The sequence below is a fragment of the Aspergillus heteromorphus genome (genome assembly GCF_003184545.1).
Source record: "Aspergillus heteromorphus CBS 117.55 chromosome Unknown BO70scaffold_9, whole genome shotgun sequence".
NCBI classification, from domain to species: Eukaryota; Fungi; Ascomycota; class Eurotiomycetes; order Eurotiales; family Aspergillaceae; genus Aspergillus; species Aspergillus heteromorphus.
Window position 1 is genome coordinate 280,816 of NW_020290414.1, and position 24,046 is coordinate 304,861.

The 24,046-nt window shown below is 57.0% G+C and overlaps 7 protein-coding genes across 7 annotated transcripts; 2 read left to right on the forward strand and 5 right to left on the reverse strand.

Moving 5' to 3' along the window:
- Positions 1 to 2,162: 2,162 nt before the first annotated feature.
- Positions 2,163 to 9,092, reverse strand: BO70DRAFT_378988 (DUF3659 domain-containing protein). The gene is made up of 3 exons (XM_025545306.1): positions 8,735 to 9,092; positions 2,939 to 8,086; positions 2,163 to 2,865 (listed from the first exon to the last, which is right to left on the reverse strand). Exons 1-3 carry the CDS (start codon positions 8,807 to 8,809, stop codon positions 2,437 to 2,439), a joined length of 5,652 nt encoding a protein of 1,883 aa, XP_025400178.1. The 5' UTR covers positions 8,810 to 9,092; the 3' UTR covers positions 2,163 to 2,436.
- Positions 9,093 to 11,906: 2,814 nt separating this feature from the next.
- Positions 11,907 to 14,742, reverse strand: BO70DRAFT_334770 (lysophospholipid acyltransferase family protein; the record flags this gene model as incomplete). The annotated part of the gene is made up of 7 exons (XM_025541031.1): positions 14,071 to 14,742; positions 13,809 to 14,027; positions 13,498 to 13,753; positions 12,768 to 13,446; positions 12,414 to 12,725; positions 12,118 to 12,371; positions 11,907 to 12,072 (listed from the first exon to the last, which is right to left on the reverse strand). The coding sequence occupies exons 1-7, from the start codon at positions 14,615 to 14,617 to the stop codon at positions 11,907 to 11,909; spliced, it is 2,433 nt and encodes an 810-aa protein (XP_025400179.1). The 5' UTR covers positions 14,618 to 14,742.
- Positions 14,743 to 14,920: 178 nt separating this feature from the next.
- Positions 14,921 to 16,265, forward strand: BO70DRAFT_334773 (pantoate--beta-alanine ligase PAN6; the record flags this gene model as incomplete). Its single annotated transcript, XM_025541032.1, has 2 exons — positions 14,921 to 15,069; positions 15,145 to 16,265. Exons 1-2 carry the CDS (start codon positions 15,042 to 15,044, stop codon positions 16,263 to 16,265), a joined length of 1,149 nt encoding a protein of 382 aa, XP_025400180.1. The 5' UTR covers positions 14,921 to 15,041.
- Positions 16,266 to 16,764: 499 nt separating this feature from the next.
- Positions 16,765 to 19,441, forward strand: dbp7 (putative ATP-dependent RNA helicase). Its single transcript, XM_025542998.1, has one exon. The coding sequence runs from the start codon at positions 16,792 to 16,794 to the stop codon at positions 19,126 to 19,128; it is 2,337 nt and encodes a 778-aa protein (XP_025400181.1). The 5' UTR covers positions 16,765 to 16,791; the 3' UTR covers positions 19,129 to 19,441.
- Positions 19,172 to 20,645, reverse strand: BO70DRAFT_274962 (WD40 repeat domain-containing protein; the record flags this gene model as incomplete). Its single annotated transcript, XM_025538981.1, has 3 exons — positions 19,172 to 20,026; positions 20,129 to 20,318; positions 20,404 to 20,645. Coding segments are annotated over 3 exons (1,287 nt in total), but the record flags the coding sequence as incomplete, so codon positions are not given.
- Positions 20,646 to 21,453: 808 nt separating this feature from the next.
- BO70DRAFT_290038 (uncharacterized protein) lies at positions 21,454 to 21,909 on the reverse strand (the record flags this gene model as incomplete). Its single annotated transcript, XM_025539333.1, has 1 exon — positions 21,454 to 21,909. The coding sequence occupies one exon, from the start codon at positions 21,907 to 21,909 to the stop codon at positions 21,454 to 21,456; it is 456 nt and encodes a 151-aa protein (XP_025400183.1).
- Positions 21,910 to 22,179: 270 nt separating this feature from the next.
- Positions 22,180 to 23,252, reverse strand: BO70DRAFT_428442 (uncharacterized protein). The gene is made up of 3 exons (XM_025547973.1): positions 22,951 to 23,252; positions 22,490 to 22,899; positions 22,180 to 22,428 (listed from the first exon to the last, which is right to left on the reverse strand). Exons 1-3 carry the CDS (start codon positions 23,096 to 23,098, stop codon positions 22,240 to 22,242), a joined length of 747 nt encoding a protein of 248 aa, XP_025400184.1. The 5' UTR covers positions 23,099 to 23,252; the 3' UTR covers positions 22,180 to 22,239.
- Positions 23,253 to 24,046: the final 794 nt, after the last annotated feature.

Consider the following 24,046-nt stretch of genomic DNA (forward strand, 5'->3'; position numbering starts at 1 on the left):
GATTTCCTCTCCTCTCCGTCTCGTGAGTGGAGAATTTGGGAATGGAATGGAGCTGTATAGGTAATGGTATGAGTTCAGATAGATGATGATATAGATAGAATCAATTAGATTAGAGGGTTGATGGAGTGTCTTTGGTACCAGCCTGTAGCCAAGGGGGGTTGTTTGTAGGACACGGGGCGAGACAGCTGAGAGACAGTGGAGGGACAAGTCGAGTGAGACAGTCGAGATCCGAAGTTACACCGTCCCTCGTGGCCGATCCATGGCTTTGATTGACTTTGGTGGTGAATAGCTTCTCTGCCCCCCTCTCCGTACCTATCCAGAATAAGGACATCGCCATCCACAACCACAACCACAACCACAACCACAACCAAACGAAACGATATCACCCCCTCTCCTCCCCCTCCAAAACCCCGCCACCCAAAAAAAACCTCATCCGTCACGAACTCCGGCGCGAGCCAATGCACATTATGCGTAACCACCCGTCCCTCCAAAGCCACAAACCTACTATCCCTCGACAACCTCAAATGGACCCTCTGCGCCCTCTCATCCACCGCACGCATACCCCCTGAAATGCGCCCCCAACCGCTGCCTCAGCTCCACCGTCCCAAAACCCCATGCGCTCACCATACATACTCCAGCACCTTACAAGAAATCCCTCGACCGAATTCGCAAAACAGCACACTCAACCTCCCCTCGCCCAACGCCTGAACCCCCTCCGGCATCTGTTCATTCAGAGTCCTCATGGCTCTCCTCCATGAGGGAATTCATTCTCTACTCTCGCAGTTCGGAACATTACTCTTCTCATCCTCCTTCACGGCCCGATACTCCTCTTCCGAAAACCGCGTGGTTGTCATCTAACCCCACAATGTCAGTCAGTGAATGAACCCCCCCCCCCCCCCCCCCCGGGACCCATTAAACTTAACCACCCGCGCGGTATGGGCGTCGGAGTCCGCCAGGAATCCACCAGGACCAGGCCGGGTACTTTTTACTTTTGAGGCTGTGTGCGATGTAGGGCGGTGAGATCCTGGCCGCGATGAGGAGGAGCGTCAGTTCGGTAACCCGGTTCTGGGCCGTCGGGGGTAAGGGGGATGGATGGGGGGCTACGGTCATAGGTGTAGACTCGTAGGCGGAAGGATATGAGTCGTTGGACCACGTTCCATTCGCTCGAGGAGCTGCAGAGGCCGGCTTCGATGAGGATTGCGGGGGAGGCCGGTGCTGGGGTTGGGGTGGCGGGGGGGTCCGGAGGTGGTGAAGAAGAGTTGAGTCTGTGTCTGGGTTTGTGTCTGGATTTGGGTCTGTGGGGTTTGTGGTTGTGATTATGGTGGGGGAGGGGGGGGTTAGAAATGAAGGCATAGTGGTTATGGTGGAGGGTGAGGAGAACCGAGAAATTATGGATAAGGAATGACAGCGAGGATAAAAGAAGTCGCAGGGGAAAAATCAAAGAGGGGGTATGATAACTTGAACAGGGTCCAGGCTAATTGGGATCGATCATTCTTGCATGCATCGCTAGCATAAACGATAGCCTAATATATCCTGGCTGGCTTGATTGGACTGGATTGGATTGGGTTGGTTGGGTCGGGTTGAGGCTAGTGCTGACCGGCTATACAACACTACCTGCCTGCATAAATAGAGCTATTGTCAGTCAATAATATCACGAGACTACTCCAGACATCAGGATAGTGTGATACTGTCTGATACTAAATATAATCAGTACTTATGTACTAGGTGGTTTTCAGGATACCGAATGAGGTAGTGACGGATAGCAGCACCTAACAAGTGCTTATCAATGGGCTGGTGGTACATGTCTGTGATAGGAAGACAACTTCATCCAAAACAGTCCTGTGATATGCAGATCAACACTGCAGCTTACTACATAAATTTTGCCTTCGCCGAACTTTATAATTCATGTAATTGGATGAAATATTCTTGACGTGTCCCGATGATCCGCCAGCCCAGATCGGCGGGCTGGGATGTTAGGGCTAGCGGACAGCCCACGTCTATATAGATCTTGGATGAATCCTCCAGATTCCCACCCACCATTTCCTCAGCTCTCGTCGAAGACCTAGTCCCGGAGGGAGGTCTGCTTGCCTGTGGTCTTTATTGTTATCTGTTTACATCCAGTTCAGCAGACAAAACTTCAGATCAATTGTCAAGAACGAGATATTGAAAGTCCCATTACTTATACATATAGTACACCACGATAACATGACTCATGACTAATAGTTAACTACCAAATACACACACACGCAGACACGCACGCACGCAAAAAAAGACCATTTTGTTCAGAAAGAAAAGCAGTTTGTCCAACCCATTGCTCAGCAGAAAGAAACTTGAAAAGCCACTATTTCTTCCCCGTAATCCCCAAGGAATCCGTAATCGTCCCCAACCCCAAACTCCCCAGCAACTTATCCAGCCCCAATCCACCCAGCAGCCCATTCACCAACCCCCGAGTCCAAGACCCTGCAACAGCCGTCCCACGAGCCCCAACACACCGGCCAACAACAACCCCACGGCGGCAATGATCTGCCCCAGGGGCTCGCTCAGCAACACCCACAGCGGGTTCAGCTTCTTCTTGGCGTGCGGCATTCCCGCAATCTTCTTCTTGCCGTTCTCGATCGTCTTGACCACCACGTCGGTTAGCGTCTTGATGTGGTCCGCCAGGCCGTATTCCTCGGGCGAGGCTTCGTGGGTCGCAGCCCGGGCTTTGGCCGTCGCCGCGATGTGGCCGTCGGGGTCGAGGGCGCGGATGGATCCGTTGCATTCCTGGAGGATTTGCCCGCCTTCTTCGAGGAGGGGCTTCACGTCTTTGACGAGTTGTTCTTCGTCCAGCTCGTCTTTGGGTGTTTTTTCGGCTTTGTCGATGTGCTGTTACGGTTAGCATCGATCCTTTGTGTCTGTGTAATGGGTGCAGGTTGGTGTTGGGCGTTGGTTAACATACCTCAGTAATCATGCGACAGATAGGCTGCAACCGATCCAGAGTCTGGGCAATGATGCCGGTCATCTTCTTCGCGAGTTCTCTATCCTCTTCAGCCTTGCGCTGGGCCTCGAGCTCCTCCTGCGAGATCTGGGGCTCTTCCGGCTCGGGCTCAGGGATATTCTCGATGAGCGTGCACTCTCCGATCTTGTTGCCGTCGTTATCAACAACATAGCCATTATCATCGATGCTCTTCCCGATCAGCGAGGGCAGGTTGCCCGCCGTCAGCTTGCCGATGAGGTTACCATCGGCATCGCGGACCTCGCCCTCGCGGTTGACCTTGCGGCCCGACATGGGGTTAACGTCGCGCTTCTTCTCCTCGGGCTCCCAGCGCTCGGCCTTCCCGATCGCATTGCCGTTCTTGTCGAGGATGTCGCCGTCCTCGTCGACGGACCGGCCCTGCAGACGCTTCGGATCGCCTTCGATCACCCGGCCGATGACCTGTCCGGAGGCGTCCGTCACCAGCCCGTTCTTGCCGACGACGACGTTCTCGAACCCGAAGAACACGCCCTCGGGCTTCTGCTCCTCCGCGCCGGGGATCAATTCGGCCTGGCCGATCACCTTGCCGTTGTCGCCCCAGACCTGGCCCTTGCCGTCGACCTTCCGGCCCGCAAGGCCCTTCTCGCCTGAGACGACCCGCCCGAAGACGTTGCCCTGGGCGTCGACGACATTGCCGCTCTTGTTGACGGTCTTGCCCTCGAGGATGGAGAGATCGGGCGCCTCTTCCTCGGGCGCCTCCCATGGCTCCGCACGACCCTTCACGTTACCGTACTTGTCGATGATCTCGCCGTCCTCGTCGACGGCCCGGCCACGCAGGATGCGGATATCGCCCTCAACGACCTTTCCGACGACGTTGCCGTCGTCATCCTCGACAAAGCCCTCCTTGTTCACGACCAGGTCTTCGAGCCCAGCAAACGGACCTTCGGGCGTCTTCTCGCGCTCCTCCTGGGGGATGAGCTCGACGCGGCCGATGGGCTTGCCGCCATCCCAGATCTGGCCGTCGTGGATCTCCTTGCCTGCCAACTCCTTCAGCTTACCCTCGACGACGCGGGCGATAGGTACGCCCTTGGGGCCGATGACATAGCCCAGCTTGTTGGGCGTCAAGCCCTCGAGACTGGACAGGTCGATAGCCTCGGGCTCCGGCTCCTCAGGGGCCTCGTAGTACTCGGCCTTGGCGATGATGTTCCCATGTTTATCCAGGACGTCACCATCCTCATCGACGTAGCGACCCAGGACCTTCTTGGGGTCGCCCTCGACGATCCGGCCGACCCGCTTTCCGTTCTGGTCCTCGACCCAGCCGTCCTCGACGACCGTGAGTCCCTCCAGGCCCGCGAAGATCGGTTCCTCGGTGTGCTCTTCCACCGGCAGCGCCTTGACCTTCCCGATCACCCTGCCGCGGTTATCCCAGAACTGGCCCTTGTCGTCGAGCGTGGCGCCCAGATTGGCGATCTTCTTGGGGTCGCCCTCGATGAGCTCGCCGATGGGACGCCCGGTCTCGCGGTCCACGATCTTGCCGAGCTTGTTGCATTTCAGGCCCTCGAGGGAGGACAGCGGCGGGATGTTCTCTTCTTCACCTTCGCCTTCGCCTTCGCCTTCCTTGGCTTCGGCTTCGGCTTCGGCTTCGCTCTGCGTGAGCTTGCGCGCCTGCGACGCGATCTCCACCCGGCCAATGACGTCGCCCTCGTCGTCGAGGATCTCGCCCGCCTCGTTGGCGGCATAGCCCTGGAGATCCTCAGGGTCGCCCTCGACCAGCTGTCCGATCTTACGGCCCTTGTCGTCGCGGATCGCGCCGGTGGCGGAGACAGGCCGACCCGCCAGGTCGGCGATGTTGGAGATCTTGCCGGAGGCGGTGCTTTCGGCCTTGCGGGCCTGCGACGCGATGTCCACCCGGCCGATGACTTCGCCGTCGTCGTCGAGGATCTCGCCGTCCGCGTTGGCCACCTGCCCGGCTAGCTCCTCGGCATCGCCCTCGACGAGCTTGCCGATCTGCCGGCCCTTGTCGTCGCGGATGGCTCCACTGGCCGACAGGGGGCGCTCGGCGAGGGCTGCAACGTTGGAGATCTTGCCGGAGGCAGCGCTTTCAGCACCCTTGCGGGCTTGCGATGCGATATCAACCCGACCCAGGACATCGCCGTCCTCGTTCAGGATCTCGCCTTCGGCATTGGCGACCTGGCCGGCGAGTTCCTCGGGGTTGCCCTCGACGAGCTTCCCGATCTGGCGGCCCTGATCGTCGCGGATAGCGCCAGAGGCTGACAGAGGACGGTCAGCCAAGCGACCGACATTGGAGATCTTTCCTGCGACGCTTTCGGTCTCCTTGCGGGCCTCCGAAGCGACATCGACACGGCCGATAAGATCGCCATCATCATCCAAGATCTCGCCCTCCTCGTTGGGGACCTTTCCGACCAGCTCCTCGGGGTTGCCCTCGACGAGCTTCCCGATGCGATTGCCCTGGTCATCGCGGATGCCACCCGAAGCAGACAGCGGGCGACCAGCCAAGCGACCGATATTGGAGATCTTGCCGGCAGCGCTTTCGGTCTCCTTGCGGGCCTCCGACGCGACATCCACACGGCCAAGCAGCTCGCCGTCGTCGCCCAGGATCTCCCCGTCAGCGTTGGGCGCGTAGCCGGCGAGCTCGTCGGGGTTGCCCTCGACCAGCTTGCCGAGGACGTTGCCCTGCTCGTCCTTGATGGCGCCGGAGGCCGACAAGGGCCGATCGGCCAGACGACCGATGTTGGAGATCTTGCCGGCGATGCTTTGGGCCTTTGCGAGGGCCTGGGAGGCAATCTCGACGCGGCCGAGCAGCTCGCCGTCGTCGCCCAGGATCTCGCCTTCTTCGTTGGGCGCGTAGCCCGCCAGGTCTTCGGGGTTGCCTTCGACCAGCTTGCCGATGCGGTTGCCCTGGTCGTCCTTGATGGCCCCAGAGGCAGACAGGGGACGGTCAGCCAAGTGGCCGATGTTGGAGATCTTTCCGGCCGCGCTCTCGGCGCCCTTCGCGGCCTGCGAGACGATCTCGATGCGCCCGATCAGATCCCCGTCGTCGTCGAGGATCTCGCCGGCCTCGTTGGCCGCGTAGCCCACCAGATCCTCCGGGCTGCCTTCCGCGAGTCGCCCGATCACGTTGCCCTGGTCGTCCTTGATCTCGCCGGACTCGTCCAGGGGGCGTTCGGCCAGCTCGGCCAGGTCGGTGATGCCCTTTGTGGCTTCGCCGGCGGTCTCCTCGAGCTGGCCCGGGACGAGTTCGACCCGACCGATGAGGTCGCCGTCGTCGTCGAGGATCTCGCCCGCTTCGTTGGCTGCGTACCCAGCGAGGTCCTCGGGGTCGCCCTCAGCGAGTCTGCCGATGACGTTGCCTTCGTCGTCCTTGATCTCGCCGGTAGCGTCGAGGGGACGCTCGGCCAGGTCGGTGAGGGTCTTGGTGGCTTGGGCAGCGGTGGCCTGGACCTTCTCCTGGGCGTCTTCGAAGGCATCCTCGGCCTGTTCGGGGACGCTCTCAGCGACGTCCTTTGCGCCTTCAGCAGTATCCTGGACCTGTCCGGTGACACCCTCAGCAGTATCGCCAACCTGCTCCTGGGCCTCCTCGGCAATATCTTGGACCTGAGGAACCAGCTCGACTCTTCCGATGAGATCGCCCTCGTCGTCGAGAATCTCCCCGTCCTTGTTCGGGGCATAGCCCGCCAGATCCTCCGCGTCGCCTTCGGCCAGTCGTCCGATGACATTGCCCTCGTCATCCTTGATCTCGCCCGTCTCGCCGAGCGGCCGATCCGCCAGATCCGCCAGCTCAGTGACACCCTTGGCGACATCACCGGCCGTCTCCTGGGCCTGATCCGCAGCCCCTTCAACGGTCTCCTTCGCCTGATCGGCCGTGTCCTTGACACCACCGGTGAGATGCTTGACCGCGTCGGGCAGCACATCCGCAACACCGACGAGATCGCCATCCTCATCGAGGATCTCGCCGTTATCACCGACCGCATACCCGACCAGATGCTCGGGCTGGCCCTCCGCCAGCCTCCCAATGGCATTGCCATCCTTGTCGTGGATCAAGCCGTCCTCGCCGATCTCCAATCCCTTCAGGACGGACAGATCGATCGGTCCGAGGTTCTCGGGCAGCGCTTCGCCGACATCCTTGGTCGCTCCCTGCGCAGTGTCGCCGACATCCTTGGTCGCGCCCTGCGCGGTATCGGTGACGCCTTCGGTCGCACCCTGCGCAGTATCGGTGGCACCCTCGACGGCGCCCTGCGCGGTATCGGCGACATCGCCGACAACATCGCCAGCGCCAGCGTCACCGACACCAAGACCCTTGGTCGCGCCCTTGGCCGTATCACCAACACCCTTGGTCGCGCCCTTCGCAGCGCCAGTCACACCCTTCGTGGCCCCCTTGGCCGTCTCACCCACACCCTTGGTCGCGCCCTGCGCAGTATCCTTCACCTTGCCGGTCAACCCGCCCAACGACCGGCCCAATCCCCCTCCTCCTGCACCACCTGCACCACCACTCCCCCCCGGAGCCGTCGACCCCGACGCCTGCGACTGCAAATCATCCGGGACCGGCGCAGGGGAAGACCGCTGCTCACTGAGCCGCGAGGGAGTCTTACCCCTTCCCAGCCCGGCCCCCTTTCCCTTCGGAGTCGGGGTAGCAGGCAGACTGGGCTCCTGGTCCAGCTCCTCGGTGGGGGTGGATTTGACGGGGTTGAGTTTCTTGGGGGTGCGTTTCTGGGGCCCAGGGCCCGGGGCGGGGATGGGGCAGCGGAGGCAGAGGTGGGGGCTGCTTCTTGCTGCCGCCGAGTTTGGGGGGGTGCCCTTTTTGGTGGAGTCGGGGCTGAGGTTCAGCTTGGAGACTTTGCTGGTCATGGGGGAGGTCATGTTGTAGGATTCGTGGGGATCCTGGGGGGTTGATATTTGGAGGAGAAGGTGGCGCCGATTTTGGTGGTTGGTTTGAGAATGTGGATGTGTTGTGGTTGAAGAGGTGGTGAGGGGATGGATGGAGAAGTGAGGTTTGTGAGTTTGTGGAGGTAGTAGTTGTAGTAGTAGTAGGTAGTAGTAGGTGTAGGTGTAGGTGGAGGTGGTAAGGTAGGTAGGCAGTAGTAGTGGTGGTGGTAAGTACCAGTAACTCGGAGACTATAATACAACAGCGCACAGAACAATCGTCATAAAAATACAGACAGATCGAATCAAGTCAGAGTCAGATTCAGAGTCAGAGTCAGAGTCAGAGTCAGAGTCAAATCAATCAAACAGGTCAGGTCGTTAAATGTATCGTGTGCGTGTAAACCGAATCAACAGCGTAGCGCAAGTAATCGTCTCGTAGTATGTAGTAGTCAAGTAGTCAAGTCAACTAAAATAAAGTGGTATGTATGAGATAAAAGTCAGAGTCAGAATCAAACCAACCTCCCAGCCAGCCGCGCATCAATCCCCCGACCCTTTAAATGCCCTCAGCCCATCCCCTCCCTCTATTCCATCTACTCGACGATGTCGATGTCACCACCCATCTACGTCATGCAGTTCTCTGCAGTCCCAACCCAGCCCTGAAAGCAATCCGGGGCCCATCATCAGCATGCCCCCCCCCCCCCCCCCATGATCGGACGGGCCATGCAGGGAATAAAACCATCCATCCTATCACATCATCACCGCAAGCAGCGGCCCAGCCCATGGAAATCTAGAAAGCCAGGGTTGCGCGCGGGGAGGGATGGGTCATGGTTGCGTCAATGTGGGTTGCGATCGGCTATTGATACCCACTTTATCGGGGAGATGCATGATTTTTCTACTTACCAGGTAGTAGTTAGAGTTTGATAGTAGTACTAGTACTACTACTAGTACTGCTTCTACGGTCATGGTAATGGTCATAATAATAGATAGGACTGTTCTGTCAATCCACCGGGTCTGGGTCTGGCCAGGCCAGTGGGATTGCAAGTTGGCGTTGGAGCATTTCTTAGAATGAGGTTATGACCCAGGCACGGACACTGCGGATGGGGTGGGATTGACAGGGCCGAATCGATAGAGGACATCATAGTACGGAGTACTAACTATATCCCACTTTGTACTGTGCGAGGCTGGTTATATCATCTACCACCTGATATCAAACCCAACCCTGTCTTCGGGATGATGGTGATACCAACACCAGGGTTCCTTCACCACCACGGATACCCAAACCGCCCCCCCCCCCCCCAAGACGACCCAGACAAAGCCGACAATACACAGACACACAGACACACAGACACATACACACGGACACAAAAGAAAGCCAGACAACCCATGGTCCAGCCACACGCGCGGTGATAACGTCATCCCGGCAACCTGGCCCACTTGTACTTCCACAGCCCTAAGAAAAGCAAAGCAGCACTACAAAATACCATTAAGTCACAGATGGAAAGAAAATAAAATAAAATTGATAAAAATAATCTGACAAGTAACGTCCCCATCACCCAACGACATGCCAGCTTCGATCGGCAATGATATCAGCAGGGGGGGGGGGGGGAGATTTTCGCCGATGCGTTTCGCGTGGGTGGGGAATGATCTCATCGATGGCAGTCAGTCCTGGAAAAGCACTGCAATCAGGATGATTATTGCGATTGACAGTGACTTTATCGGTCGGACATTTCGCCATGAGGTAGGAACTTCTTTCTTTTTGGTTTGAAGTTAAATTGGAGTATAGGGAAGTTGATAGAATGGAATTTGATCAATATACTATGACTGACTATGTTATGAGAAGTTACATTATGCATGATGCATGATATGATGAGGATTGGAGTAGACGGAGTTGTGAGGGATAAGTAGTTAGCAATCGCGATCAGATCACCACAGTACGGAGTAAAATTGAAAGGAAATGCAGGCAGGCAGGCAGGCAGGCTACGTAACTACTAACCACTCTCTCTCATCATCATTGACTTTCCTGTATCTACCTACTATGTCTATTATCTACAACCCTAACACAGTAACTAACTAGACTTCTACACAAAACAGGTTATACAATACAATACACCACACCACACCACACCACACCACACCATCCTCCACCCTCCACAGGACAAAAATGATTAATGAAATTGACCAACCCAACCCCATAATGACACAACACAAAATACAAAGTCCATCCGTCCAGCAACGACCACAACTCTAATCCGGGCGGGCGCACAGACGTCGCGCGCCCTGACGTAATGATCGATGATCGTGTGGCGGGTGCGCTAAGCGAAGAGGAGTATAGTACTGTGGTAGTCGAGTGGAGTGGGGCGATTAATCTATCATACTACTGTGTAATAATGATCTTGGTAGAGCTGTGCAGTGCACAAGACAGGGCTTTCTGCCGGGTATTGTTGGGTTGGGTTGGGTTGGTTTGGCAGGGGGTAGGAGGGGTATTTCAGTTCTATTTTGGGCTTATAGGATACTATATATATATATACTATATGATACTGTGATATATACTATGCTTTTCATTCTAGATATTTATGCAGTAGTAGTAATGTGTAAATTGTACATTCTGGGATCAGTGATCGATACCTACTCCATAGTCATAATCATATCCTTCCCGAGAACTCCGTCCACCTGTCTGTCTGTCTGTCTGTCTCTCATATCAGGTGGGTACCTATCAAGCATCAAACCGATACTATATATACCGTATATGCAGCATGCAGTCAACACAATATCAATCAGGATGTACTCACCAGTACTCGATACATAACTTACTCCTTTTATATCCCCCCCTCTTACCCCAACTCATCTCTCCCACCCACCCAACCGAAACACCAACACACTCACACACATTTCCCTTCCCCTCCCCTCCCCTCCCATCCCATCCCCTCCCATCCAAATCAACTCAAACCATCCCCTTCTCACCCCCCCGTCTTTAACCTCCCCCTCAAATCCCTCAACACCCTCTCCCACCTCCCCCAATCCCACCTCCCCTTAACCCCCCCTCACCCTCACCACCCTCCCCTTCCTCGTCCATCCACGTCCACTCGGCCCCGCCCTCGCCGCGCCATGCACCGCCCCGCCCACCATCGGATCCATCAGCCGACTGACCTCGCGATTCCCCGGACTCACATACAGCGGGTCATCGAGCTCGCGCAGCCGACGACACTCCTCCTCCGAGGCGCGCACTTCGGCGGCCGGGTCGGTGATCAGCGGGTCGTACGACGAGAGGTGGTGCGCGGCCGAGTCGTCGGTCCCCGACTGCGTGGATTCGGCGTGCGAGGGGTTAAGGAGGTGTCTGTCGAGGAGGGAGGCGTGGGTTATTGTGGTTGTGGAGGTTGGGGTTGGGATTTTGATTTTGGAGGGGAGAGGGGGTTGTTGGGGGGCTAGGGGTGGTGGTGTAGTTGTTTTGCTGCTGCTGCTGCTGGTAGCGGTGGTGGTGATGGGTTGAGAGATGGGAAAGAGGTTGGAGGGATGAGGATAGAGAGAGGGATGGGGTCTGCATGGGTTTGGTGAGGGTGAGGGCGAGGAGGCGGGTGGCTTGGGCTCGGGCTCGACTCATTGTTGGTGTGGTGGTAGTGATGAGTATGTGTGGTGTGGTGGGGTGGGGTGTGGTGGGGTGGTTGAAGGACAATCCTAGGATGCGATGATCAAGGCCAGGATGGATGGAATGCGATGGAAGTGATTGTTTTCAGACTTGACGATGGATAGGATAGCTGGGGTGGAGGGAGGGAGTGTGGTGATGTGGATGCAGAAGGAGTGCTGACGTCAGGACTCTGTAGCCGATGGCCGTGGGTTGGCCAGTTCGGGATCCAATTCATGGCTCGTCCCGTGACTATGCTTGGCTATGCCACAGTAAGAGTGGTTAGATGCTGTAGGGATAATCAGATCCGGCAGGACTGGTGTGGATGGCTAAACGGGATTACTCTAGGGTAGCCAATGCCTTTGAAACCTCATTTCATTAAAGTAGCGCAGTGATAAATATCTAACCACTCCCCGAACGCTTACATACAAGGTATACAGGGTATACGTATACTCAAAGCTTCGCCGGCGCAATCGCCTTCCGCCGCATCTGCCGCATCGACACATCCACCTCCTCGACCGGACTCGGGCTCGCCGCGTCCTCGAACAGCTTCCGTCCCACCAGATCCGACATGCGCATCACCCGCGACGAGACCGTTGCGCCGTCACGACGGTTTTTCCTGCGGTCGTTAGAACCAACTTGACCCAGACATAAAGACACTCACCCCTCCCGTCTGGACTGCGCGATCAGCTCCGTAAAGTCCCACAGTCGGCCGCGCGGGACCAGCTTCCCGGTCTCGGCATCCCGCTCCGGGATCCATTCCGGCGCCAGTCGCACCGACGACGCCTTCGACTCCTTGCTCTTCGCCACGTGCACGATGCCTTCCTCGGCGAACCGCTGGTAGGAGTTCTTCAGGGTCTCCTTGTTGACCGCTTCGAAATAGGAGAGATCGCCCTGGTGGTACAGCGTTTTCCCGAGCTGCGCCGTTAGCTTGGTCCGGTGAGGATGGCAGCTACTTACCAGTTGAGCGTTGTTTTGGGCCTTGTTCAGGTCGATCCAGACGTCTTTCGGGCCGTTCAGCGGCGGGGTCAGCCCCAGAAGCGACACGGAGCCGAGCCACGAGGCTTCGATGAATGGCCAGATCAGGAAGCAGTAGAAGTCGTAGTTTTCGCGGCCACACTGCCGTTCGGCGTCGCTGAGCTCGACGAACAGGGGCACGCCGCTCGTGTCGCGGCTGACGGTGATGACGTTGTCTCTTTCGAGCCCGCGGAGCGTCTTCTCCAAATTGGTAGCGAGGCCTTCGGGGGGGAAGATAAATTCGCCGCGGAAGAGCTACGTCGTTAGCAACGCCTAGACAAAGGGCACCGGACGTACCTGTGACAGGAAAGAAACCTGATTGACCAGGTCTCCATAGGACATGCGCTGGTAAGACGGCCCGCCGCCTTGCTTAATCCGGGTATACATGGCTGTGGACACCAGTGCTTCCGTGATGAAGAGATGGATCATCATGTTGCGATAGAACGACAGCTGGAAACGGTCCACCGCGTGGAACGTGGGCTCCACGAGTCCGGTGATCTCTCCTACGATCTGAGGCCCGAGAACCTCAAGGGCACGCTCAACCACGACCTCGGTCGGATAGCGATAGAAGTGCGCAACCCGCCCGCCTTTCGCCCGGACGCGCTCGCATAGCCATTCCACACGTCTGACGAGCTCACCCTTTCCGACACCGCGGCCACGCAGCGTCAGAAGCACGGTGCCCACCAGCGCCGTAGGCATCATGACGGACACGTCGTTGATGTCGGAGAGAACCCGGTATCCTAGCGACCGCAGCACCCGGCCTCTGTCATCGTAGCTCAGCGTCCGCCCGCCATTTGCATCGATCTGCTCAGGCAGCCGAGTCAGCTGCTGGGCAATGAACTCCTTCAGACTCCACGGTTCGTGGAACCGAACGTCGACTCGGCCCAGCTTCAAGGACAGCACCGAGGATGACGACAAAAGATCCGCGAGGTTTTCCTTCCTCTTTGGCTGGCCGAGGAGTTCGCTAATGTACGATCTGCACACCATCAGCACTGCTCCACGCTACTATCACCCCCTGACAACATACTCAGTTTCGATGACCTTGTCGTACTGCGTGCTGACGGGACATATAATTGTATCCTCCACACGACCAGAGATCACACTATCGAGAATGAAGCTGAGGATGCCAAACTTCGGCGACAGGAGCTTGCCCGTGCGCGAGCGACCGCCCTCGATGAAACACTCAAAGTTGAACCCCTGCTGCAACATGGTGTCGATATACGCCTGCACGACGGTGTTATACAGCGGGTCGTTCCCGAAACTGCGCCGAATCCACATCGCACCTATACAGTTAGCGGGGTCAGTCAGCAGAACAAGACACATCAGCATCGGACATACCTGCATGCTGGAGGAAAGGCCCCAACATCGGGATATTAAGGTTCTCTCCCGCCACAACCACGGGAAGTCCGATTCCCAGACGGTAGCAGATCAGCTGCAGCGACACGTAGTCAACATGAGACTTGTGGCAAGGCAGGAAGACAATCGACTGCTTCTTGCGAGCCGCCTCCTCCGCGACGGAGCGCAGGCGGAGGACCTCCTCGCTGGAGACGTGGATGCCTGCACCCGTTAACCATGCCCTGACACATGCACACGCACCCACCTTGATGATAAGCGCGCGTCAGAAGCTGCGTGCACAGATAATACGCGCCGCGGATGAACCGCTTGCTCTCCATCTTGCAGATCATGCTGTCGAGCATGGAGTCGACCACCTCGCGGAGATGACTCTCGATCTCGCTCCGACGATGCGTCCGCTTCCTGTCCACCGGCCCCGGTTGTATATCCAACAGCCCCTCTTTCTCCTCCACCGCCAAGCGGGTCGCCGCCAACTCCTTCACCTTCCCCTGCAGCAGGGTGCTGGCCAGGATCCGCGACTTCATCCGATCGGTAAACCCGGAGTAGAAGATCGGCTGGCCGATCACGTCGTCGTAAGCGCGCCAGCCGGTGCCGGACATGTAGAGGCTGACCTCGCGGAGGAAGTCGAAGGGGTTCTCGCGGAATCGCGCCATGTGGCGGACCAGGTTGCGTTCGGTGATCTCGTCATCGTGCGGCTCGCCTCCGGTGACGGCACTGGGGTGGATGGTGACCTGGTTTCCCACGATCTCCAGATCCGGAGCCGACTGGCCGACCGGGGGCTTATCGGCGGGCATGGTGTCCACTGTCAGGGGGGAGTTAATGGGTGGAAGGCTGAAGGGCGATTGACTGTTGGGGGAAGGTGTGAGAGGACAAGTGAGGGGGGAGGGAGAGCGGAGAGAGGCAGAGCCATGATGGCGACCTCGTCCCTGGGCAGGCGAGATCCCAGCGAGTGACGATCCCCGGCTTTTCCCCAGAAATGCCGAGGATCAGGCTACTCTCACGTGATGGGCCGTGCACGCTAGCCCGATCGGGGCATGCCGCGACACACTTCCACCTCAGGCCGACGCCGCGGCGAGGATGAGCGCAACGCGGCAGTCCCGAGCACGACACCGTCTTCTTCCTCTCCTTTTCTTCCTCTCCCCTTCCATCAGCCCGCCCGCACAGCTCCACCGGCGACCGCGGGACAAAAAGGGCATTCACCCGGATCCCACAACCACCATGTTCGCCTGGAAGCGGCAATTCTCCAGTACGCCCTCTCCCCTCCCCTCCCCTCCCCCCATTCTCTCCTCCACATCTCTAACCGATTCCTGCTACACCACAGCCGCCAGCACCCTCCTCAAAAACACCACGACGACGACCACAACCGGCACAATGGCCCAACCCTCCTCCTCGTTCCAAGTCTTCCGCTCCGTCCCGCCGCTCCGACACCTCCGGCGCGAACTGCTCCTCTCGAACCGCACCGTCGGCTTCGTCCCCACCATGGGCGCCCTCCACGAAGGCCACCTAAGCCTGATCCGACAAGCGGCGCGCGAGAACACCGACGTGTTCGTGAGTATCTTCGTCAACCCGACGCAATTCGGGGTCAACGAGGACCTAGCCAGCTACCCGCGGACCTGGGACAGCGACGTCGCGAAGCTCGAGGAACTGAATGCGGAGCTGGCGCAGCAGACCACCAGCAGCAGCAGCAGCAGCAACAACAACAGCAACAATGCGAAGACCCCCGGCCGCATCACGGCCATCCTGGCCCCGACCGCTCAAGTGATGTACCCCACGCTCCCGCCGTCGTCCGAGATAAACGGCGACGGATCGTTCGTGACCATCCTCCCGATATCCAAGAAGCTGGAGGGGGCGTCCAGGCCGGTCTTCTTCCGGGGCGTGGCGACGGTGTGCATGAAGCTGTTCAACATCGTCGGCGCGGAGCGGGCGTATTTCGGCCAGAAGGACGTGCAGCAGACGGTCGTGATTAAGCGGATGGTGCAGGATTTCCACATCGACACGGAGATCCGCATTGGGGCGACGGTGCGCGAGGCGGACGGGCTGGCGATGAGCTCGCGGAATGTGTATCTGGGGGAGAGGAGACGGGGGGTGGGCCTGGTGCTGTATACGGCGTTGAAGGCGGCGGAGGAGGCGTATCTGGCTGGGCAGGTGGGGAGGGCCGAGGTGCTGGATGCGGCGCGGGGGGTGGCGCAGAAGGTGTTGGAGGAACAGCAGGCCTTGGGCCCGACGGAGCGCGCGCTGTTTGAGGTCGATTATATTTCGCTGGCGGATCCGGATTCGCTCGAGGAGTTGGAGGTGATTGATCCGGCCAAGGGGGCCATTCTGAGTGGTGCGTTGAAGATGGCGCCGTTGGAGGAGGCGAGGGCTGGCGAGGATACTGGGCTGGGCGAGGGCAAGGTGCCCGTTCGGTTGATTGATAATTTGATCTTCACGCCGCGCGTCTAGAGCGGTTGATCGCATAAAAGCATATATATATATATACCCTTTGATAGATAGAACTAAAAGTACATACTAGCAGACATGCCATCCTTTGATACACGGAGTCTACACTGACTGTGGATAGATACACCCGGGGAACCAAAGTGTCGAATCATCCACAAACAGTATAAAAAGCAAAGCAAAATAAAATAAAACCAAAACCAAGGAAAAAGAACTATCAATTACTCCCCCTCACAAAAACATCCATCTACCGATACCATCTACCTATACTCCATCCTCTCCCCTAATAACAACCCCGCCCAAAACAGAAACTAGGGCACAAACACAGGGTTCGGAAGCAACGCGGCCCGAGAAAATATTTCCCTCCGGCGCCCGCCCGCCCGCAAGCAAACTTTCTCCCGCCCGACCAGCCCAGTCCAGTCCAGCCCAGCTCAGCTCAGCTCCCTCCCCTCCCCCTCCCCAGATTTTCTCCCCTGACGAGAAGAATATAAAAAAAACCCCACCCACAAAAGCAAAAACCCCCACCCACAAAATGGCCGACGACGGCCTCCTCCTCAACTTCAGCCTCGGCGACACAGTGCTCAAGCCCGAGACGCGCGTGAAGGGCGGAACATGGCGCGACCGACTCAGCGTGCGAAAGATGTCGCAACAGCGGGTGAAGAACCCGGATGGGAACGCGCGGGTCGAGCAGGGGGCGCCGCGGAATCCGAACCGGGTGCCGTTGCCGCTGTCTCGGCCGGTGAAGAGGCAGAGGGTGGATGAGGGGGATGATAACGACAATAGTACTAGCCAAAGATACGGACACGGATATGGGCATGGGCAGCAGCAACAGCAACAGCAACAGCAACAGCAGCAACAATCCGGAAAGCCGCGGCAGATCGTCTCGTCGCTATTCTCGCGGAACCCGAAAGCGAGGAACGTGGAAGAGAAGAACACGGAGCCAGTGGAGGAAGCGAAGCCGACGAACGCGCCACTGATCGACGGGCTGGATACATTCACGAACCTGGGCCTATCGCCCACGCTGGCGGCGCATCTCCTGACGAAACTGGAGCTGAAAGCGCCGACCGCGATCCAAAAAGCATCCATCAGCCAACTCCTCAGAGAAGAAAGCGACGCGTTCATCCAGGCGGAGACCGGGTCCGGAAAGACCATGGCGTACCTGCTCCCCCTGGTGCAGCGGATCATGGCGATATCGAAGAACCAGCAGACGGCGGAGGCGGTGGTGCAGCGGTCCAGCGGATTATTTGCGATCGTGCTGGCGCCGACGCGCGAGCTGTGTAAGCAGATTTCCGTGGTGCTGGAGGGGCTGTTGCGGTGTGCGCATTGGATTGTGGGGGGCACGGTGATCGGTGGGGAGAAGAAGAAGTCGGAGAAGGCGAGGCTGCGGAAGGGGCTGAATATTCTGGTCGCGACGCCGGGTCGGTTGGCGGATCATTTGGAGAATACCCAGGCGTTGGACGTGAGTAATGTGCGGTGGTTGGTGTTGGATGAGGGTGATCGGTTGATGGAGTTGGGGTTTGAGAAGGAGTTGGCGGGGATTATTGAGAAGTTGGATGCCAGGCAGAGACCGAGTCGCATCCCGGGCATTCCGGGCAAGAGGACGACGATTCTGTGTTCCGCCACGCTGAAGATGACGGTCCAGAAGCTGGGAGAGATCAGTTTGAAGGATGCGGTGCATATTCAGGCGGATCCGGCGGATGAGGATGGCGAGGTCAGGAAGAAGGGCGAGGAGGATGCGTTCCTGGTCCCTGCGCAGCTTAAGCAGTCGTATGCGATTGTGGCAGCCAAGCTGCGGCTGGTTACGCTTACGGCTCTGATGAAGCGCACGTTTATGAGGAAGGGGTCTGTCATGAAGGCTATTGTGTTCGTGTCCTGTGCGGACTCGGTCGACTTTCACTTCGAGCTGTTTACGCGGAAGCAGGAGCAGGAGGGCGCAGAGGAGAAGGAGAAGAAGAAGAAGAAAGAGAGTGACAATGACAGTGACAGTGACAGTGACGATGATGAGAAGAAACCCGATCTGTCGCCCCACGGAACCATCGCGCCGGCGACGGCCTTCTCGAACCCCTCGAACCCGGTTACTCTCCACCGACTGCACGGTTCTCTGCCCCAACACGTCCGGACAGCCACGCTGGGAGCGTTCGCGAAAAGCCCCAACGCGTCCGTCCTCATCTGTACCGACGTCGCCTCTCGTGGTCTGGATCTGCCGAACATCGACCTGGTGGTGGAATACGACCCGGCGTTCAGCGCCGAGGATCATCTGCACAGAATCGGACGTACGGCGCGTCTGGGACGTGACGGTCGTGCGCTCCTGTTCCTCATGCCCGGCTGCGAGGAGAGCTACGTCGACATCCTCAAGCGGAGCTACCGGGACGGCGGAAAGGCGCTGACACGGCTGGACGCAGACGGGATCCTGAAGCGCGGGTTCGGCGGAAACGTGCAGTCGCAGAGCCTGGACTGGGAGGAGAAGGCCACGGAGTGGCAGCTGGACGTGGAGCGGTGGGCGCTGGAGGACAAGAAGTATCTCGAGATGGCGCGTCGCGCGTACCAGTCGCACATCCGGGCGTACGCCACGCATATCGCCAACGAACGCCACATGTTCGACATCAAGGAGCTGCATCTGGGCCATCTGGCGAAGAGTTTCGCGCTGCGCGACCGGCCCAGCAAGATCAACGTGCCGGGACTGCGTCAAGGAAAGGAGGATCTGAAGAAGGACTTCAAGGCGTCGAGGAACGCGGCGGGCAGGAAGAGGAAGGCCGGGGACGATGACGACGAGCGTCCCAGTGTCCACGACACGCGCACGGCCGCGCAGAAGATGAGAGCCAAGATGAAGGAGCACATGGCCGGCGCCAACGAATTCAACCTTGCCTAGGTAGTCTGTCTGTTTGTCTGCTCACTCACTCTGTATATAGCGATCAATAGATATCCCACAATGAGATCTTTCCGTCTTTCGACCCGGCCGCTAGCCAATGCGTGTCCTGCACCTTCTGGTTCCGTTGGCGATGCACCGTCGCGAGCGAGAAGTCGCGTGTCGTAACCTGCGTACCCCCATTTGCATTTGCATCTGCATCAGCATCAGACGTAGTCGTCTCCCCAGTCAACACCCCCCCAAACCCAACCGCATAACACCCCTCCTTATGCCACTTCAACACCGCCAGCTCCTTCATCGTCTTACACGAATACACCCGCACCCTGGAATCCCACCCCGCCGTCGCAAACACCTTCCCATCCCCCCTCACCCTCACCCCCTGCTGCCCCGCATGTTTCGTATTGACCGTCTTCATCGGCAACTCCTCCACCCTCTTCCCCACGAGCACCCCCAACCCCAACCTCGGAACCGGATGTTTCGCCAACACCGCATCCGCAGATGACGAAAAGAAACAATCCCCCGAAGAAGACACCTCGATGGAAAGCACCGGCTGAGAATGCGCGCGACACGCATACAGCTTCTCCCATTTCCATGCCCCCGCCTTCGCACCAGACGCAAGATCCTTCTCCCGGACTGGTCCGCGATACCCATGCACCATGACATGCCCGTTTTCATACGCAGACGCAACATACAACTCGCCCGAGGCAGTGAGAACCAGATCCGCAGCCATGACCATCCCCGTCTTGACGGCTGAGTCGGCGGGGATGGTGCAGATTCGCCGTTCCTGGGGGATATGGAAGAGGTCGATGGCGCCGGAGTTGAGCGCGTTTGGGACGGCGATGAGGGCGGATGAGAGGGACGCGTTCGCATTTGCGTTCGCGTTCTTGTTCTCTTTCGGTGCCTCCGCCTCTGCTTCCCCGGATTCAGTCTCTGCGTTTGCAGTCGACTGCTCTTGCTCTTGCTCTTGCAATGACGATGATGGTGGCGATGCCGATGGCTCGACGGGGAGAAACACCATCGCAAAGGCGCAGAAATTCAGCGCGTTGACGGGGAGAGAATGCACCAGCCAGGGCTGGCTCGGGGCCGAGGCGGATGGCAGTTTCTCGGCTACGTCCACGGGGAGGGTTTTCTGGAGGACTTCCTCGTCGTGGATAGTGAAGCGCCAGACGCGCAGTTTGTGGTCGCGGCCGTGGCTGGGAGGGTTAGATTTAGGTATTTGTGTATGTAAATGTTGAAGTGAGTGGGGATAGATGGGATGTGAATGGATAAATCACATACGTAAACACCTCGGTCACGGCGCCATGACTGAAACTAAATCCTTTGACTTCAAGGACGGCGCCATCGTGGGCCTTCCAGACGGCGAGGGGGCGCTTGGAGACGAGATCCCAGACCACGATCCAGCCGTCGCCGTCGGCAGAGACGAGACGCAGGTTCTGGTGGAAGATCTGCAGGGCGTGGATGGCGGCAGAGTGGCCGCGGAGGATGTAGGTGGGTGTCGCGGGGGGTTGCCGCGGCTGGGGGGGATTCATTGGAGATTGGTTGTGTTATTGATGTTGGTGTTGATGTTGATGGGATGGTTGTGAATGGTTGTGGATGGTTGATGGATGGATGGAGGGAGGGAGATTGCGGGTCGAGAAATGGCGATGGCCGGCCAGTCGGCGGTCTTGGCGTCGCGTGCCCCAACATCGGATGGATGCTTTTGGATGGCATCCAAGAAGTGTTTTCAAAGAATTGTCGTTAAATCCATGGGAATCCATGCCAGAAGTCTTGTTCGGTAAATTACAGCCATTTTTCGTTCTCCCGTTTCTCATTGTCCACTAAGAGCCTACGGCTGGGTAAAGCTACTTATATATCTGTATCTATTGTGTGTATCGCAAGACATCCAACCGCTGAGACATTGTGCATCACGAAAAATGAGATCATGATTTAAATTCGACCACAAGGCCTGTTCCAATCAAGGCCGTAAAAAGAACATGGAACTGACAAACCTGGCAGTTTTCAACAAATATGAAAACATGTGTGGACAGAAGGCTTCCCCTGTGGGCGTTGCGTTACTACTGTATAAAAACACCAAGAACGATTATCGTTTTCCGAATCAGACATTCAAGTAATCTTACATTTTGCCTTTCTGTATCAAAGCCCATTAGCTGGATATGCCCCCGGCGATATACAACTGTAGGCAGTAACGATAAAGACCGATCTACTCCCCTTCTCCCCCCCATCAAGCACCTGCATCTAGTATCACCAACCATCTATCTACCACTAAATCGGACAGTTTAGCCTCATTCACCCCTTATATCCACGTCATTCGCAAAGGACTGGACCAAACTACTCCACTAGAGCAGCCTCCGGCTCCTCTTCCACAGGTCTATACTCGCCACTCCCCTTCTTGGAATCCCTCTCCTCCCCTCTCAGCTCCACCAACTCCACGCCCCCATACTCCCTCGCCTCCTGGATCAACTTTGCCGGATTCCAAATCGCCAAGGTCAAGCTCGCAATGAACATAACCAGGGCATCGAGGATGACGGCATATATCTCATGGGTGAACAGATACCCCTCCCAGCCATTCATCAGCTCCATGCTGCGATAGATGCCCCTGGCGACCATGCAAGTGCACGCGATCATCAGGGCGGAGGTGATCTTGCGCAGGGGCGGGTTCCTGACGATCTGGCGCATCGAACGGTAGATAACGTACTCGAGCATGGTGGTGAACACGCAGGTCGAGAACAGTTGCCAGATGATCCCCGCGACCATGGTGTAGGTGCCTGGCCAGAAGCCCTCCATCCATGAAGGGGGACATATTGTGCCGAGAGATCGACATTTCACGGCCAAGATGGTGCGATTGGTGGAGGCAATGGGGGGCAGAGTGCAGCATCGTTGTTGATAGGTCATGCCTTTGCTTTGTTTTCTCTCTCCTTCTTGATTTCCATATGTGCATCAATCCGACCAAAGCCTGTGTGCATAGTGGTTGTTCGCTTGCTAGATATTCTACGAATATACATGTGCGGCATGATGCCCGTGCTTCGGCACGTGAAGAACATGATTCATGCCTGGGCGATGAGGTCTTGAATTGCCCTCCGTAAGCCATCAAGCCTACCTCGAGTTGAGTCCATATCAGATACAACATTTGGTTCCCACTCTGTAAAACATTCCATCGTAAATTCCAGGAGTCTCCGTAATTGTCCCAGATGAAAGTCCATGACGGTGTATCGGATCACGGTATCTACACGCCCGTTGGTGTGCGATCCACGACGCAGGCCTAGCATAAAAGGTATCGATTAATTCACCAGCCTGGATCAAAATCTACAGAAGCACAGATCACAATCAGCATCAGGCTCTTTCCAAGAACATCAAGTCTTCTTACTTCCAAAGTCGAAGAAACCACAGCCCAAGGTAGCGCAGTCTGTGGAATATTTGTCAAAGGGATATCAACGAAGGCCTTGAGATGCTGTATGATGTTGGAGACGTTACTAAACCTTTCGCTTGCGCGTTTCTTTGTTTCGACCTTATGCAGGCCCTTCTCGATGATGGATCGCAGTCGCTTGTCACCTGGCAGTCTTCCGTTTGCTTGTCGAGAGGAGGTTGTATCGTCGATGCTCTCTTCCAAGAAGTCCCTCGAATCTATATCTTCGTATTCATTCATATACTCCGCCGTCTTGCTATCCTTCTTCAGGTTTTCATAAGCCTTTTCCCACAGAGCGTTGTGAATTGATGTCGGCGTTAGAGTCGACTTCGCGTCGTCAGGGAGATCTGTAGTCGTTCCGCTTCTATCAACTAGAAAGCATGTCAACAGGAAGAACCTTCATCCAAAGAATCAAAACTTACTTGGTCTCTCAGCATGACCACTGGGTATGTCGGTTCCATCTGGCCCGTTGACTTTGGCTCCCAGACCATCGTCTTCTGCGTTGGAACTAGTCGAGTAATCCACGTTTTCATTCTTCAAGACAGGCACCTGGGGAGCAGCCAGAGCCATCTGGTTCCGGGCACTGGAGCTGCCACTGCCATCAGCCTTCTCTTTCTGACGACCCTTCCTCCCCTTCAACTTTCCCGAAAAGCTTCCTCGGAGAAAGTGTCGGCCTCTTGAAGCACAAAAATTTGGAGAAGTGAAGCTTAAAGACAAATAAATCGATAACTTGACGAAGCGCAAGACTCGCGCTCAAGCTGGGCAACCTCCGCAGTTTGTATATCGCCCATCGTTCAGCCCAACCCAGGCCCCCACCAAGCCAAAGTTCAGCTCCGCTGAACCTCCCCTGAATCGGGCACTGACGTGAAAGATCATCATTGGATCTCCAGGTCCTAACATGCAGGAGAGCTCCACTGTGTTAGCCAATCGATATTTCCCGTCTAGCGCGGCCCAAAAGATCCCCGTAGACTTACCCGGATAGAGAATCGTAGGAACTGATATCTATATCGAGGTGTCTTTTCAGTGACAAGGACGAGCGATCGACGGAGAAGCTATCTCGAGCCTATATGAAGACTAAAAGAGAGGGTGGATAGCAAACAGAGAACTCAGTAGCATCGAGGAGCCAGTGGCCTCGAGGCAGGCGCCACCTACCAGCCTACCTACCCGAGTAGTAGTACCTAAGTAGTAGGAGTCAGAAAACAGAATGAACCATACCCCCGAAACCAGGTAAAAGGTATCTCGACAACGCCCCAGCTAGAAATGTCCTGGGTTCTGGTTGATGCTAGGTACTCCATACTCTGAGTCGTGGCCCAACTGGAGGGTGGTTGGAAGAAGTAAGTCGTAAAGAGACGATCTACCCCAGAAGAAACCAGACCGACGCGACGGGCTCTCCCGCCCGCTGCCTGTCAATGAGCATCGAATTTATTCAACAGCGCCATCATTCCACCCTATGATTTATCTCTAATAAATAGTCAACTGGATACTTATCTTGAACATAAAGATCACCCATGTATAGTA